General features: G+C 39.1%; 1 protein-coding gene across 2 annotated transcripts in view; it reads right to left on the bottom strand.

The window, feature by feature from the left end:
• zmp:0000000755 (phosphofurin acidic cluster sorting protein 2) overlaps positions 1-14,904 on the bottom strand; it is a 112,073-nt gene that overhangs the window by 66,395 nt on the left and 30,774 nt on the right. For both annotated transcript variants that reach the window (XM_061910678.1, XM_061910679.1), the window contains exon 2: positions 6,213-6,300. In XM_061910678.1, coding sequence (XP_061766662.1) covers positions 6,213-6,300 — 88 coding nt within the window. The remainder of the gene's footprint in view (positions 1-6,212; positions 6,301-14,904) is intronic.

The raw sequence follows: 14,904 nt of genomic DNA, 5'->3' as shown, positions 1-14,904 counted from the left end.
TTCAAAGTTCTCCCGGAGGTGTGAATTGAAACTCTCTCTGACAGGAGACTCTGCCAGACGTTCCCAGCAGACCCTCACAATGCGCTTGGGCCTGCCAGGTCTGTCCGGCATCCTCCCCCACCATCGCAGCCAACTCACCACCAGGTGGTGATCGGTAGAAAGCTCCGCCCCTCTCTTCACCCGAGTGTCCAAAACATGAGGCCGCAAATCCGATGACACAACTACAAAGTCGATCATGGAACTGCGGCCTAGGGTGTCCTGGTGCCAAGTGCACATATGGACACCCTTATGTTTGAACATGGTGTTTGTTATGGACAATCCGTGACGAGCACAAAAGTCCAATAACAAAACACCACTCGGGTTTAGATCCGGGCGACCATTCTTCCCAATCACGCCTCTCCAGGTTTCACTGTCGTTGCCAACATGAGCGTTGAAGTCTCCCAGTAGGACAAGGGAATCACCCGGAGGAGCACTTTCCAGTACTCCCTCGAGTGTACCCAAAAAGGGTGGGTACTCTGAACTGCTGTTTGGTGCGTAAGCACAAACAACAGTCAGGACCCGTCCCCCCACCCGAAGGCGAAGGGAAGCTACCCTCTCGTCCACTGGGTTGAACTCAAACGTACAGGCTTTGAGCCGGGGGGCAACCAGAATTGCCACCCCAGCCCGTCGCCTCTCACTGCCGGCAACGCCAGAGTGGAAGAGGGTCCAGTCCCTCTCGAGAGAACTGGTTCCAGAGCCCTTGCTGTGCGTCGAGGTGAGTCCGACTATATCCAGCCGGAACTTCTCTACCTCGCGCACTAGCTCAGGCTCCTTCCCCCCCAGTGAGGTGACGTTCCACGTCCCAAGAGCTAGCTTCTGTAGCCGAGGATCGGACCGCCAAGTGCCCTGCCTTCGGCTGCCGCCCAGCTCACAATGCACCCGACCTCTATGGCCCCTCCTATGAGTGGTGAGCCCATTGGAGGGATGACCCACGTTGCCTCTTCGGGCTGTGCCCGGCCGGGCCCCATGGGAACAGGCCCGACCACCAGGCGCTCGCCATCGTGCCCCAACTCCGGGCCTGGCTCCAGAGCGGGGCCCCGGTGACCCACGTCCGGGCGAGGGAAATCTGGGTTCATTTCGTTGTAATTCCATAGAAGTCTTTGAGCTGCTCTTTGTCTGATCACTCACCTAGGACCTGTTTGTCTTGGGAGACCCTACCAGGGGGCATGAAAACCCCCAGACAACATAGCTCCTAGGATCATTGGGACACGCAAACTCCTCTACCACGGTAAGGTAGCAGCTCAGAGAGGAGTGCTACATATCCATTATCTATAATATTGTTTTTCCTTTTTTTTAAATTCTTACATGATAAACTTGTGGTGTTTTTGATGGGCGCAGCACGGATTGATTTGATTACAATTCATTTCAAATAGCAACACTGACAAGAGATACAAGTATTTTAGGTTACAAGCGCCATCACAGAACCAAATAAACTCGTAAGCCGAGGTACCGCTATATCTGTACTACAGGTGGTCTGTATAGAGGGCCTTTCTACGGGACCACCAATATAAACTTATAAGTCTAAAAATAATTTTGCTAGGATATATGATACGACAGCTTCGCAATGTAATGTAAAGTAAATATAACGTATGTGAGGTATTTTCTAGGGAGCTTGAGTTACTTGCAGTGACCCAGCCGTCTCCAAGTTGAGAGACAAAACACTGATAATGGCACTTTTACACTACATTGCACACTCAGTTTGTTTGCCACTATTTCCCAATTTAAGATAGTCCTGCAAAAACACGCTGCGTTTGACACATCAATTCGAACAAGAAATGCTAAACAACACCAACTGTCACTAACATCTAGGCATGATGTTGTTGGCCTCGTAAATGACACACATTTTAGAAGAGAGGAGACTGAGAGCAGCAAGAAAACAGGCCACTGTTGCAAAGTGGAGAATCTAAAGTAAAATACTGCAACAACATAGTAAGGCGAGGTTACCATGTGCTTATTTTTGCTGTTTTGAGCCATTAATGTTTGAATGTTACAGTAATGTCACAGTACTGGAGAATCTGCTCATCCAATCACCCATTGACTGACCATGTACTAAAAATAGGTTTTTGTGGAAAAGTGGCGGTATAAAATCGAAACATGTTTAGCTGAGTAGGTACTGTGCAGGGGAAAGACATGATATGGAAACAATGGGCCTCTTCTGGTTTCCTACTGCATTCCTAATATGTCACTGTAGCAGTAGACACTAGTCAATCACAAGGTAGTTATAGGATATGTACATGTGTGTATAGATACAGTACTTCAAATATGCATTAAATGTAGACTGGCAATGGGTGCTTCAAATATGTAAATGGTTTGGCATCTAGCAACTGTGTTGTCATAGTTGTAAAGAAGTGAGATTCAACTATAAACCAATCAGTGCTTCCACAGTATTGTGCTGAGAATTGGGACAAAAAGGTCAGAAACCTGGGTCCAATTTAAACAAAATATTGACAGAAAACAAATTCTATCACTATAGTAATCATCTCAATTTAAAAAGTTTAATGTGGGATGCAAATAGTTTAAAGCGGAATTTATTTTACAGTTTTTTGTCTACATTTGAAATCAGGCAGAACAGTAGTTAGGCTCAAGTTATCAAACTGTAGCAATCTAGCTTTTCAATAAATGTTTCAGTTGCCAAGTTCAAATGTCACTATCCTTGCACTGCTGTCTTTAAAGGGGAACATCTATAGAGCCAAAACACTGTCAGTAAGATTTGGTATCAGAAAAAAATAATTACATAGTAGAAAAAGTTTCGGCAAAAAATAAATACTAACATTGAAAAATTGCAATATTTTTGACGGATAATTTTTTTTTTAATCATGACATGCTTTTAATGCCAATAATCATACTTGTGTAGACTAAGTGTTTTTGAGTGTTTCAAATTTTTTTTATGATCAACTTTTTATTCACATTCGCTTCTCTTTTCTACAGGTTTGTTTCTTTTTTTTCCGGGTTTTGCTTCTTTTTGACGATTTCAAACTAAAAGCAGTGTTTTGGTGTCAGGGATGGGTGCCTGTAGATGGGGTTTACAATACGTTTGTTTACCTGGAAGTAGTTTTACTAAACTTGGACTAGCAGTTAAAAAAACGTAAAAGAAGACAAGAGGACCAAGGAGGCCTAAATTAAAGTTTAAAAGTTATATTATATATTTGTGTTAACCTAGCCATTATATAAGGATTTGTTATAAGTGGTACATAAATTGAATATGCATTTTTAAATGATCCATGTTTGTCTTTATATAGCCGTGATATTTGGCCGTATAAAATAATACTTTGTTACAAAAGCCTATACATGACCGTGAAAAAAATCAATGGATAAATGAAAAAAGAGTCCCCATTTTTAAGATGGAATATGTAATAAACCCAAAATGTGACCCATTCCTAGTAAAACAATGGCCTGTGCATATATATATATATATATATATATATATATATATATATATATATATATATATAAAAATATATATATATATATATGTACATATTTAGGCCATATCACAATACACGATATACATTTTGATATTTTGCTTTAGCCTTGAATGAACACTTGATGCATATAGTCACAGCAGTATGATGATTCTATGTCTACATTAAAACATTCTTCTTCATACTGCATTAATATATGCTCATTTTAAACGTTCATGCAGTGAAGGAAATCACAACTAAGTCAATTGACCAAAAGTTTATTTATTAAACAGTTATCAAGCAGTGGCACAAACATTCATGTCATTTCCAAAACAGAAAGTGCAAGATTGTCATAGACATTTTAAGTGTCAAATACAAATGAGCTGCATAGTAAGAAATCAACTTGTTTAAGTCGGGGTCCACGTTCATCAACACCCCCCCCCCCAGTATTTAATGAAATATGGACTTAAATTTGCTGCTATAAAAACATTTGTTATTGCTTTAGCCCTGCTTGACTCGCCAAGGAGAGGCTTCTAGAATGCGGTGGTGACGCTTCCAATGGGTTAGCATGTGTTATGAGAGTAGCGTACGTGTGTGTGTGTGTGTGTGTGTGTGGCCCTTTAATATGTGATAGCATTGAGGTGAGTGTGTGGGCGAGCGAGGTGAGGGAGCGGCAGGTATTTTGTTGAATTGGCTGTGTGCAAGACCTCAATAAAGCCACGATTTGCAACTAATCGCCGGACTCTTCATTTACCCTGGAGTCCGGAGCTGTGGAGACCCACTGCCGGGTAGAGTGAAGAGTGTTGACCCCGTGAATACATCAGCCCTGGAGGAGCGCTCCTCGACTACGGTTTGGGAGCCGGAAGCAGGAAAGATGCAACACATGTTTGACGTGTTGTCAGATGCAGCTGCTGAACAATCTTGGCAAACCTCCGTCCTCCATTGTATCTCCCAGCCAAAGTGTTCCCAAACGGGAGAGCTTAACGAGGCAGGAGGGTCTTCCAGCTCTGGCTTTTACATGTTGTCCTAGCCTGGTCGCTGCTAAAATGTGTACTCGTTCGGTACACCTCTGAACCGAACTGAAACCCCCGTACCGAAACGGTTCAATACAAATACACGTACCGTATATATACACATACCCACACACACATATATATATATATATATATATATATATATATATATATAGGGCTGGTCGGTATACTCGATATATCGTGGGTTTGTCTCTGTGCAATATAGAAAATTACCATACCGTGATATTCGAGTATAAGTTCTCACGCAGTTGTTTCTAGCTGCCGGCATTAAACTGCATGCGTCTCTCCCGCTTTCTTGTCTCTCCTTCTCACAGACACTTAAAACGTGTGCAACGTCACGCCCTCCCCGAGCAGAGAGGTAGCGTTAACAGTGATGCTAGCGAAGCCGTGCGAGTGGTAATACGAGAGAAAGAAGGTGCGAATCTGGTAACAAATGAAGAATCAGTTCCCAAGAAAAACAGCAGGGGCTCCATCGTCTGGCGGTGGTTCGGCTTCAAGCGAGAAGAGGTCGAATAGATAACTTTATTTGTCAAGTGTGGGGCACAAGCATTGCTACCAAAAGTAGCATTACTGCTAATATGTAGCATCATTTGAAAAGTCACCCGCTAATAACTGTTTGAAAAATACAGTTTTGGTCAATTGACTTAGTTGTGATTTCCTTCTCTGCATGAAAGTTTAAAATGAGTATATATTAATGCAGTATGAAGAAGAATGTTTTAATGTAGACACATAGAATCATCATACTGCTGTGATTATATGTATCAAGTGTTCATTCAAGGCTGAGGCAAAATATCGAGATGTATATCGTGTATCGTGATATGGCCTAAATATATATATATCACAGATTTTAATAATTTTAATTTAAAACGGTAATGCTAACCGTCGGGAGTTTTACAGTGGTTATCATTAATACCGTTTGTTAAGTCCTTAGCTTTGGGCAGTTATTTTGAGGGCATTTATGAACTTTATCATGTGCCGGGTGGTGAGAATAAAGACGGAAGTGGGTAATCGATTCTTAGAAAACTGTGTGTACGCTTAAATAGCGAGAGATATTGCTGCCGTGAGTGTTTTCCAGTGCATGAAACTGCCAAGGAAAACTTGAATCTATACGTTATAACAAAGTCTGCATGTTACAAGACAAAATTGTTTACTTTTAACTTTGAATTCGGCGGCTCCGTAACAGACTCACAGAGCCAACGAGAGGTCAGTCCCTCCCTCTACTGTACTCGTACTTTCTATGGGGGAAAAGTTATTTCACAATAACTTTGTAATCGTTTTATCGCCCAGCCCTAGTAGTAAAATTAGTGTGTACAATGAAAAAAAAACATTTATCATTCATCCATACTCATTGTTATGAAGTAGTTACATTTAGTAGTAGTATTAAACACTAACCTTGCTTTATGTTACATGTCCATGAAGGATTATTTGCTTTTTAGTTTAAGTTATTGTCGTTTTAAAGCCGAACGTGAGTGACAGCACTGCGATGAGTCACCTTTTGGACTACACACCAATATTCATGAATGTGAGACTCTAAATCCGTCTTAGGGTACTAATGCACCTGCTTAGAGTAGTAATACTTGTCTGCCATTAAAAGTGAGTGGATGTGACATGCCAGAGCTTCCTGAGCAGCTAAGAGGGCTTTTTATCAATTGGCGGGATTAGCAGTATGCTTGCGATTATGTTAAACACTGTGCAGCAGCAAGAAATTGAAAAGCAGCACAAGATTACACCAACTCACCTGTATTTTGACAGCAATGGATAGCGAGTTCAGTTCTTTATCCAGTTCTTTGAGCACAACCAGCTTTTTCAGGGTAAGGCTACAGAGCCTGTGGGACAGAGAAACAAAAAAGTTATAAAATATAAAAGGACACAGTTTTACCTGTGGTTTTCTTAGACCTGCAGGTAGCATAAAAAAAGGAGCAGATTCCAAGCTCACGGATAAAAGAAACTGAAAACGTAATCAAACCCAGTCAACTGCACTGTTAAAAATATGTGTCATCAAAAACAAGTTAGACAGATGAGATGATAAAAAAATGAGAGGAATGGGTCTGATTCATGGCCAAATATAACAAAGAGTCAGCACTCCAGGGTTTTAACAAACATGGCACCACTAAATTGGCCCTAGTGTGTGAATGTGAGTGTGAATGTTGCCTGTCTATCTGTGTTGGCCCTGCGATGAGGTGGCGACTTGTCCAGGGTGTACCCTGCCTTCCGCCCGATTGTAGCTGAGATAGGCGCCAGCGCCCCCCGTGACCCCGAAAGGGAATAAGCGGTAGAAAATGGATGGATGGATGGATATATATTTTACACAGTCTATTATTTGGGATTGGTGAGGTGTTTAGAGACAGAACAAATTAACAAACAGGATCTAATCATTCTTCACTTCAATCCTTGTTTCCAGCAAAAGTACATAACTCCCAAGCCAGGTTTGCAAAACTTCCTCTTGACCTACTTTTCCCATCAGCCCTGTTGCATGAAATTGTGATCAGTCTGAAGCGCAGTCAAAGGCAAGGAAGACAGACAAAGCAAACAACTAGCTCTGCAGACACCCACGATCCTTGGGAGCCGCTCTGCAACACTTAATGATTTCACTCTCAAAATCCCTGCAAGGCAAGTGTGATTCAGAAAGGCGCAGAGAAAATTATAGAGCAAGAGACAATGTCGCGGGTGTATGGAGGAACTGTGTGTGAGTGTGAAGAAGATGAACGTGTGACTTTGCGCATCCTGTCACTTCACTGTCAACGCTATGCTGCATTTATGGCTATAGGAAAAGAAAAACATGAGTACGAAACATGTTCAGTCATCTGTAATGTTTCCTTTTTTGACACCCGATTAGATGAAAACACATTCTTAATATTCATATACCGGGTAAGTCGATAATGCTGCTGCTTTTTTAACAGATGGACAGGTGTCTCTCTTATTTTTCATGTCAGGAGTTTGTATAAATATAATATAAAACTGTGGAGGCAACGCTTGAATGAGACGTGCCTTATGGTGAAGATGAGTCACCATCCACACAGCTCTGTCTGAAAGGAGGGGGTGAGGGGAAGACAGAAAACAGGACTGATGGTTCAACATCATCGCTCTTGTCACAGCTCTCTCTCTCTCTCTCTCTCTCTCTCTCTCTCTCTCTCTCTGCCTCTGACTGGGATTCACATGTAATTAAAATGCTGCAGGCGTTGAATGGCTCATATCGGGAACCAGTGCATTTTTTTTATCATTAAGCAGAGGTGTTATCTCCACTCCTGTCTGCCACTGTTTGGTGGTAAAAATGTAAGTCAAAGCCATTTGGTCAGCCTTCGTGCCACTAAGTCCCTGTGTTCCGACCTGGTGCAAGTTCACTTTGCCGCCCAAACAAGTGACTTCTGTGACAGACCAGGTGTTGCACAAAATCACAAATCACTGTTTTTAAATAGAGTTTCATGCCAGGATCGTTACAGAAAGAAAAACTTTATGCTAATCGAGCTACCAGTACAGCTTGAGCTGAGGATACGGTCACACAACAATAACAGTATTTTCAAAACAGTCCCTGTTCACACCTTTATAAACAAACTGCTTGTCCTCTCTGACCTTTGAATAACTTATATTGACTCTTGTGTGATATGTGAATGTGAGTTTGGTAAGTGATGGAATATGCTAGATAAATACCAGTTAATATGAATTTTGTAGGGAAAGTGCTACTACAATACCATGTTCCCTCATTACTGTTTTGGTTGTGCTACATTTTCAACATCACTTTCGAGCAGAAAATTGTCATGTACACAAAAAAAAACGGTCTTGTGTAAATCCCGAAGACAAAGTCGCTAAGACATTAATTGTAGTAATATGGTACCTTGATATTTGTATGCCCTACAAGGGTTTGTTTTATGCAAAAACATTTTAAAGTTTGCCCCCGTTTTCTTAAAGCAGAACTAAGGAACTTTTTTCTTAAAGCAGAACTAAGTAACTTTTCAACCTTCATAAATTATTTTCATAACTTTTGGGATGATACATCAACTTAAATATAGTTAAATGACACCTTTGTCATGGGGGTCTGTATTGCTTTCGCTGGAACAAAGCAACTTTGAAAGGAACTCTGCCACACAAAAAACTACAAATGTGCTGACTTACTTTAACGGCAAACGTCACTCCCTCTTTCCACATTTGTTAAAAAGACAGAGGGCGATGCGAACACCTACATGCAATTACTTCACTCATGGCAGAAGCTGCAAAACAACTAAAGAAACAAAAACTTTTGTCCAAAGAGACAAAAAAGAAAAAGGGAGGCGACCCGGTTTTCAGTAGCTGGTGTGAGCTTGAAGACAAGGACGGATTTCATGCCATGTCTACACTAAGTCGTTTAACCCCTTAAACAAATAATTATTTATCCTAAGCCCCATTTCAGCCACACTAAACCAGCATTTAAGGTCCCCCCCTCGGACAAATTTTTACACGGCTAAGTCAGCCATACAATTGTTAAGTCTCCGCCACTTAACTTTGTATGGACTAATTGATTGCTTACAAAGTGAGTTTGGAGAGGAAGTGACGCCAGAAAGAACGCGCCACAGCCAGCTTCATAATAAAGCGGTTTTGTAGCTCGGAGCTAACCACTGGAAATCGAGTCATCCAGACATGCCAGTGTTTCTCCTTCTTCCACATGTACAGATGCTTGTGGAAATCACACATGAATACCTTAAGAAGAAGCGATTGCAGCTATTTGGGATACAACACTTCTCAGACGGCAAGAGAACTTTCCAATGTCCAGCCGGATAAGCTGTGATGCTATGTAGCAAAAAACTTTGTCCATTTGTCGAAGGAGAGACAACGACAATGCGAGTTGTGTGGGTTCTCCCGAGGATGTCGTAGTCGTAGTGGTTTGTACAGTCCTTTGAGACATTTGTGATTTAGGGCTATATAAATAAACATTGATTGATTGATTGATGTGATAAAAAAAAAATAGCATGTGCTTTGTATTACCCAGCCGTTGAGGAAAACGGCGAATGCATTTGGACTGGCAAAGCAGACTGTATCAGTTGTTGTTCGCCATGTATGTCGCCGACTCAACGTCTAGGTTCAGAGTATATAAAGTCACCAAAAACGAATGGACAATGAAGGTGAAGGCAAAAGAGTGAGAAGTGTCCTGACCAGATATCTAGATCCCTAGATTGTTTAATGTTAATTGTTCTTTATCACATTGTTTATGTATCTAATAAAGATTTTATTAATTTATGATGTCTCAGGTGTGATTCACTACAATAGTGCTCCACAGCACACTGGATTACAGTTTTTTGAAATACCACAACACTGGATAGTTCAGATAAGTTACATTTAAGAACTTGCACACAAAGCAACACTGGAGAGGACTAAGACGTGCGCATTTACCGCGCATGCGTACTTGGTTGCGTTGCGACGGTGGACGAAGGTGGGCAGTGGTCTTAAAAGGTGGCATTGTTGTGTGTGGACACGGATTAAGTCTGATTTACCTTGGATAACCTTTTCCGGCTTAGTGTAAACGGGGCCTCAGACCGATGTTGCCTTGGCTCTGTTACTGCTGGACTAGTAAGCAATTTTCGATGCTCAAACCAAAACAATAGTGTCAATCAATCAACCTATCCCCAGGTGCATGTCTTTGGAAGTGGGAGGAAGCCGGAGTACCGGGAGGGAACCCACCCAGTCACAGGGGGAACAGGCTAACTCCACACAGAAAGATCCCGAGCCTGGGATTGAACCCGGGACTACTCAGTATTGTGAGGCAGACGCACTAACCCTTCTTCCACCGTACTGCCCCAGTTCTTAAGTGGGACTTTAAAATGTTTTAGGTAGTGTTCAAACATTGCGCAAAAAAACAGTCAGTGAACCAGCAATTTAATTCTACGGAATCAGTGTGCAAAGAATCCCATGAGTTGGTGACTATCTCTCTGTAAAATATATTTTTTATGGGGGAAAATAGGTTTGTTTTCATAAGATTCGGTCTTCATTTGGGCTTTTGAAGTGGATTACCAACGAAAACTGAGGTAAACCTGTACTTGCATTGCCTAAATGCACATGCATTAGAGGCGAGTCAATGTATCATAGTGTGGGCAGTGTGACTCAGATGGTAGAGCGTCTGTCCAGAAACTTGCGTTTTCCTGGTATGAATAAAGCTTTTGCCATGCTGGTCACCTCCGATGTGTCCTTGGTCAAGACACTTTACCGACCTTGCTCCCAGTGCCAATCCCATGAATATGAATAAATAGTGGTGGTCAAAGAAGGCATAGGGGCAACTTGGCGGCCACGTTTCCATCTGTGTACCCCAGAGCAGGTGCTACTTTAGTCAGACTAACATGTTTAATATGCCTTAATCCAGTTTCCAGTTCATTTACATTTTGGCATTGTTGACGTCTGCATCAATGAGCAATAATAATTTCAGGCACACTGCTAAACATTTCCAATCTATAAATAAAGGCCACAGACAGCGGCATGATCAACCAATTATATTTTTTTAGATTTGTGTCAGGTATGCTTAATTATGGTAAGGAGCATCATGTTGTTAAATTTGCACAATTCAACATTTCCAAAAAAGGAGTTAAACGGAGCTCTTTTTATTCAATCCTATTAATTCCTGTATCTATCACTAATAATTTAATTACAAAAAGCTTGTATTCATTCTTTATTGTTGATGTTTTAATTCCATGTATCTATAAAGGGCCTGTAGTGACTACTGAGTGTGTATTACTTTGCAAACAACAAAGTAAACAACAGAGTTCTATCAATACTTTGAGAAGACTGGGTGGGTGGAGGATCTAATACTTCTATGAACAGGCAGTGGGAGGCAGAGATAACTGATATGCTTTTGCTGTTTGGCAGTTGATAAGAGCTCACGGGGGAAATACTCGTTTCAGCCTTGATGCTTGCATCATTTTTATATACTAAGGATTTTGATCATCCCATGCAAAGTTAAAAGAGTTTCACTTTTTTGATAATCGTGTACATGAATTGTAGTATAGTTATTCATATTATAAAATTTCAGGGCATTCAATATGTGTAAGTACAGTATATGTAAGAAAGTTGCCTTTTATAACAATAGAACAAGCTAAGTAGTTTCTCGACTAAATGATGTGATAATATTAATTTACAAATTGACACTAGGTTTTATAATACACATTAATCCCTTATTTAGCATTGTAAATTGCAAAAATGTTTCCCTGTGTATTTTTTTTTACAAAAAAATCATAAAACAACTGTAGCCATCAACATACAAGTGTCTGAATTAAGTGATGGATTATATGTCCAGTAAATCGGGGGATTGTTGGTGGCCGCGTGCAAATAAGGGTGACCCATTAGTGCTAGTGAGCACTCTGGTTTGGACCAATTTATTCCAGTCCGCTGCATAGCCAATAACAATCTGAAGTCATTCAGTATGTCTAATGCCTGAATAAAATTTCATCAGATGTGATTAGTCTCTTTTAATCATTTGCGGTTCAAACCAGCCATACAAATAATATGTATCTTATTTACAAGGACCATCAAAAAATTATAAAATGCATGATGTTGGGACACTTATCTTGTCAAAATGACCACAATGATGGAGCAAAATAGGCGCCTGAGCACTTTTAGAACTAATAGCTTTAGCCTAAATGGCATAGATGACAGCAGAGTGGAGGTGTGCTGCTCTATCTAAAGCCATTAGTGTGTCTATGTCATCCACTGTATCGTTACAAACGTTTAACCCCTGTGGATTCTAAAATGATGCCAATTACACTTCTTACAATCCTGTTTGGGTTACTACAGTTTGAGTTTGAGTTTGAGTTTATTTCGAACATGCAAGCATACAACATGATACATCACAATTTCCAGTTTCTCTTTCCAACATGTTCGAAAAGGAGGAGGAAGAAGCAGAGCTTATTTAATCCTACCCCTTTTCTTTACATAACAGTTGCTAAAACTTTTGTTCACTTCCTGTTCTCAATGTATTCACAATGTATACTCCATAAGTAATAAGTAATCACAATACAAATAAATAAATAAATAAATAATTGCTTAAATTTTAATCCATACGATGAGATAAATCAGATTACTTTGAAAATGAATGTGTGAGTAAAATCAGAATGTTTATCATGGTTCTTCATTTTTGTACTTTGTTAACACGTCCAGTTTGAAGAGTTTCTTGAAATGGATCATATTAGTACATTGTTTGATTGCTTTGCTTAATCCATTCCATAATTTAATTCCACATACTGATATACTGAAGGTTTTAAGTGTTGTACGTGCATACAAATGTTTTAAATTACATTTTTCTCTAAGATTATATTTCTCTTCTTTTGTTGAGAAGAATTTTTGTATATTCTTGGGAAGCAGGTTATAGTTTGCTTTGTGTATAATCTTAGCTGTTTGCAATTCCACTATGTCGTGGAATTTCAGTATCTTTGATTCAATAAATAAAGGGTTTGTATGTTCTCTATATCCAACATTATGTATTATTCTAACTGATCTTTTTTGTAACACTGTTAGTGAATGAAGTGTACTTTTGTAATTATTTCCCCATATTTCTACACAGTAACTCAGATATGGTAACACTAGTGAGCAGTAGAGAATATAAAGTGATTTTTGGTCTAGAAAATATTTGGCTTTATTCATTATTGATGTATTTCTTGCAACTTTATGTTGTATATTTTTTACATGAGATTTCCAGTTCAATTTATCATCAATCATTATACCTAGAAATTTGGTTTCATTTACTCTTTCAATTTCTATTCCGTCTATTTGTATTTGTGTTTGACTTTCTTTTCTACTGTTACCAAATAGCATTATTTTAGTTTTACTGAGATTCAATGATAGTCTGTTTTTGTCAAACCATTTTTTTAATTTGTTCATTTCTTCTGTTATTATTTGTATTATCCACTGTGTGTTCTCTCCTGAACAAAAGGCTGTTGTATCATCCGCAAATAATACTAACTTTAAATCTCTTGTAACTTTACAAATGTCATTTATATAGAGATTGAATAATTTAGGTCCCAGTATTGATCCCTGAGGTACACCACAGGAAATATTTAGCATTGTAGAAGTATGTTCGCCTAGCTTCACGTATTGTTTCCTGTTCGTTAGATAACTTCTTATCCAATTTAAGACTAACCCTCTGATGCCATATCGTTCCAGTTTTTTTATTAAAATATTGTGATTAATTGTGTCAAATGCTTTAGTTAGATCCATAAACACTGCTGCCGCACATTTTTTATTATCTATTGCATTGGTAATTTCTTCTGTGATTTCAATTAAAGCCATTGAAGTTGAAACATTAGCTCTGTATCCATATTGGTTCTCTTCGAGTATTCTATATTTATTTATGAAACTCTCTAATCTGTTATTGAACAGTTTTTCAATGATTTTAGAAAATTGTGGAAGTAAAGAAACAGGTCTATAATTTGTAAATAGATGTTTATCACCAGTCTTATAAATTGGTGCAACTTTAGCTATTTTCATTTTGTTTGGAAATGTACCTGTTTGAAATGATAGGTTACTAATATACATTAATGGTCCTGAGATCTCATCAATCACCTTTTTTATCGTATCCATATCAATTCCATTACAATCAGTTGAAGTCTTTGATTTACATTTTTTCACAATTTTAACTATTTCCTCCTGTGTCACATTACTGAGGAACATGGAGTTGGGATTTCGCTCTATGGTATCATAATAGTCCTCAATTGAAACTGGGTCTGGAATCCTTTCTTCCAATTTTGGTCCAATATTTACAAAGTAGTTATTAAAGCTTTCAACTACTTCCTTTATGTTGTCATTATGTTTATTTCTGTCTAAGAAGTAATGGGGGTAATCCCTCTTAGTGCCATTTTTAATAATGCTATTGAGAATGCCCCATGTTGCTCTCATATTATTTTTGTTCCTGTCCAATAATTCACTGTAATATTCTTTTCTATATGATCGTAGTATGTTTGTTAACTTGTTTTTATACTTTTTGTACTTAACTTCTGCCTCAGTAGTTCTTTGTACTATAAATTTTCTATATAGCGTATTCTTCTTCTTACAAGCATTTTTTAATCCTTTTGTCATCCATGGTTGATTATTCTTTCTCTGTTTACTACTGAATTGTCTCCATGGACAATGTTTGTCATAAAGTATTATGAACTTGTTTAAGAAATATTCATATGCTTCATCAACCTCTTCTTCATTGTACACATTGTCCCAATCTTGCTTTTGTAGCTCCATTTTGAAAGCAATCATCCTCTTCTCTGTGCACAGTCTTTGAAATGTCCTTTTGTCTTCCGTGTTCTTTTTACAGTTTCCATCATATATTGTAAAAACTGGCAGATGATCACTAACGTCGGTTATAAGTAAACCACTTGTAGTGTTATTATCAAAATCATTAGTAAAAATATTATCAATAAGCGTGGCACAGTGTCCTGTGATTCTGCTTGGCTTTGTGATTTTAGGATATAAACTGATGCTGTACATTG

Source organism: Nerophis ophidion, linkage group LG09 (assembly GCF_033978795.1).
Source record: "Nerophis ophidion isolate RoL-2023_Sa linkage group LG09, RoL_Noph_v1.0, whole genome shotgun sequence".
Classification (NCBI taxonomy): Eukaryota; Metazoa; Chordata; class Actinopteri; order Syngnathiformes; family Syngnathidae; genus Nerophis; species Nerophis ophidion.
Note: the sequence above shows the minus strand (reverse complement) of the source record. Positions and strands in the feature narration are given on the sequence as shown.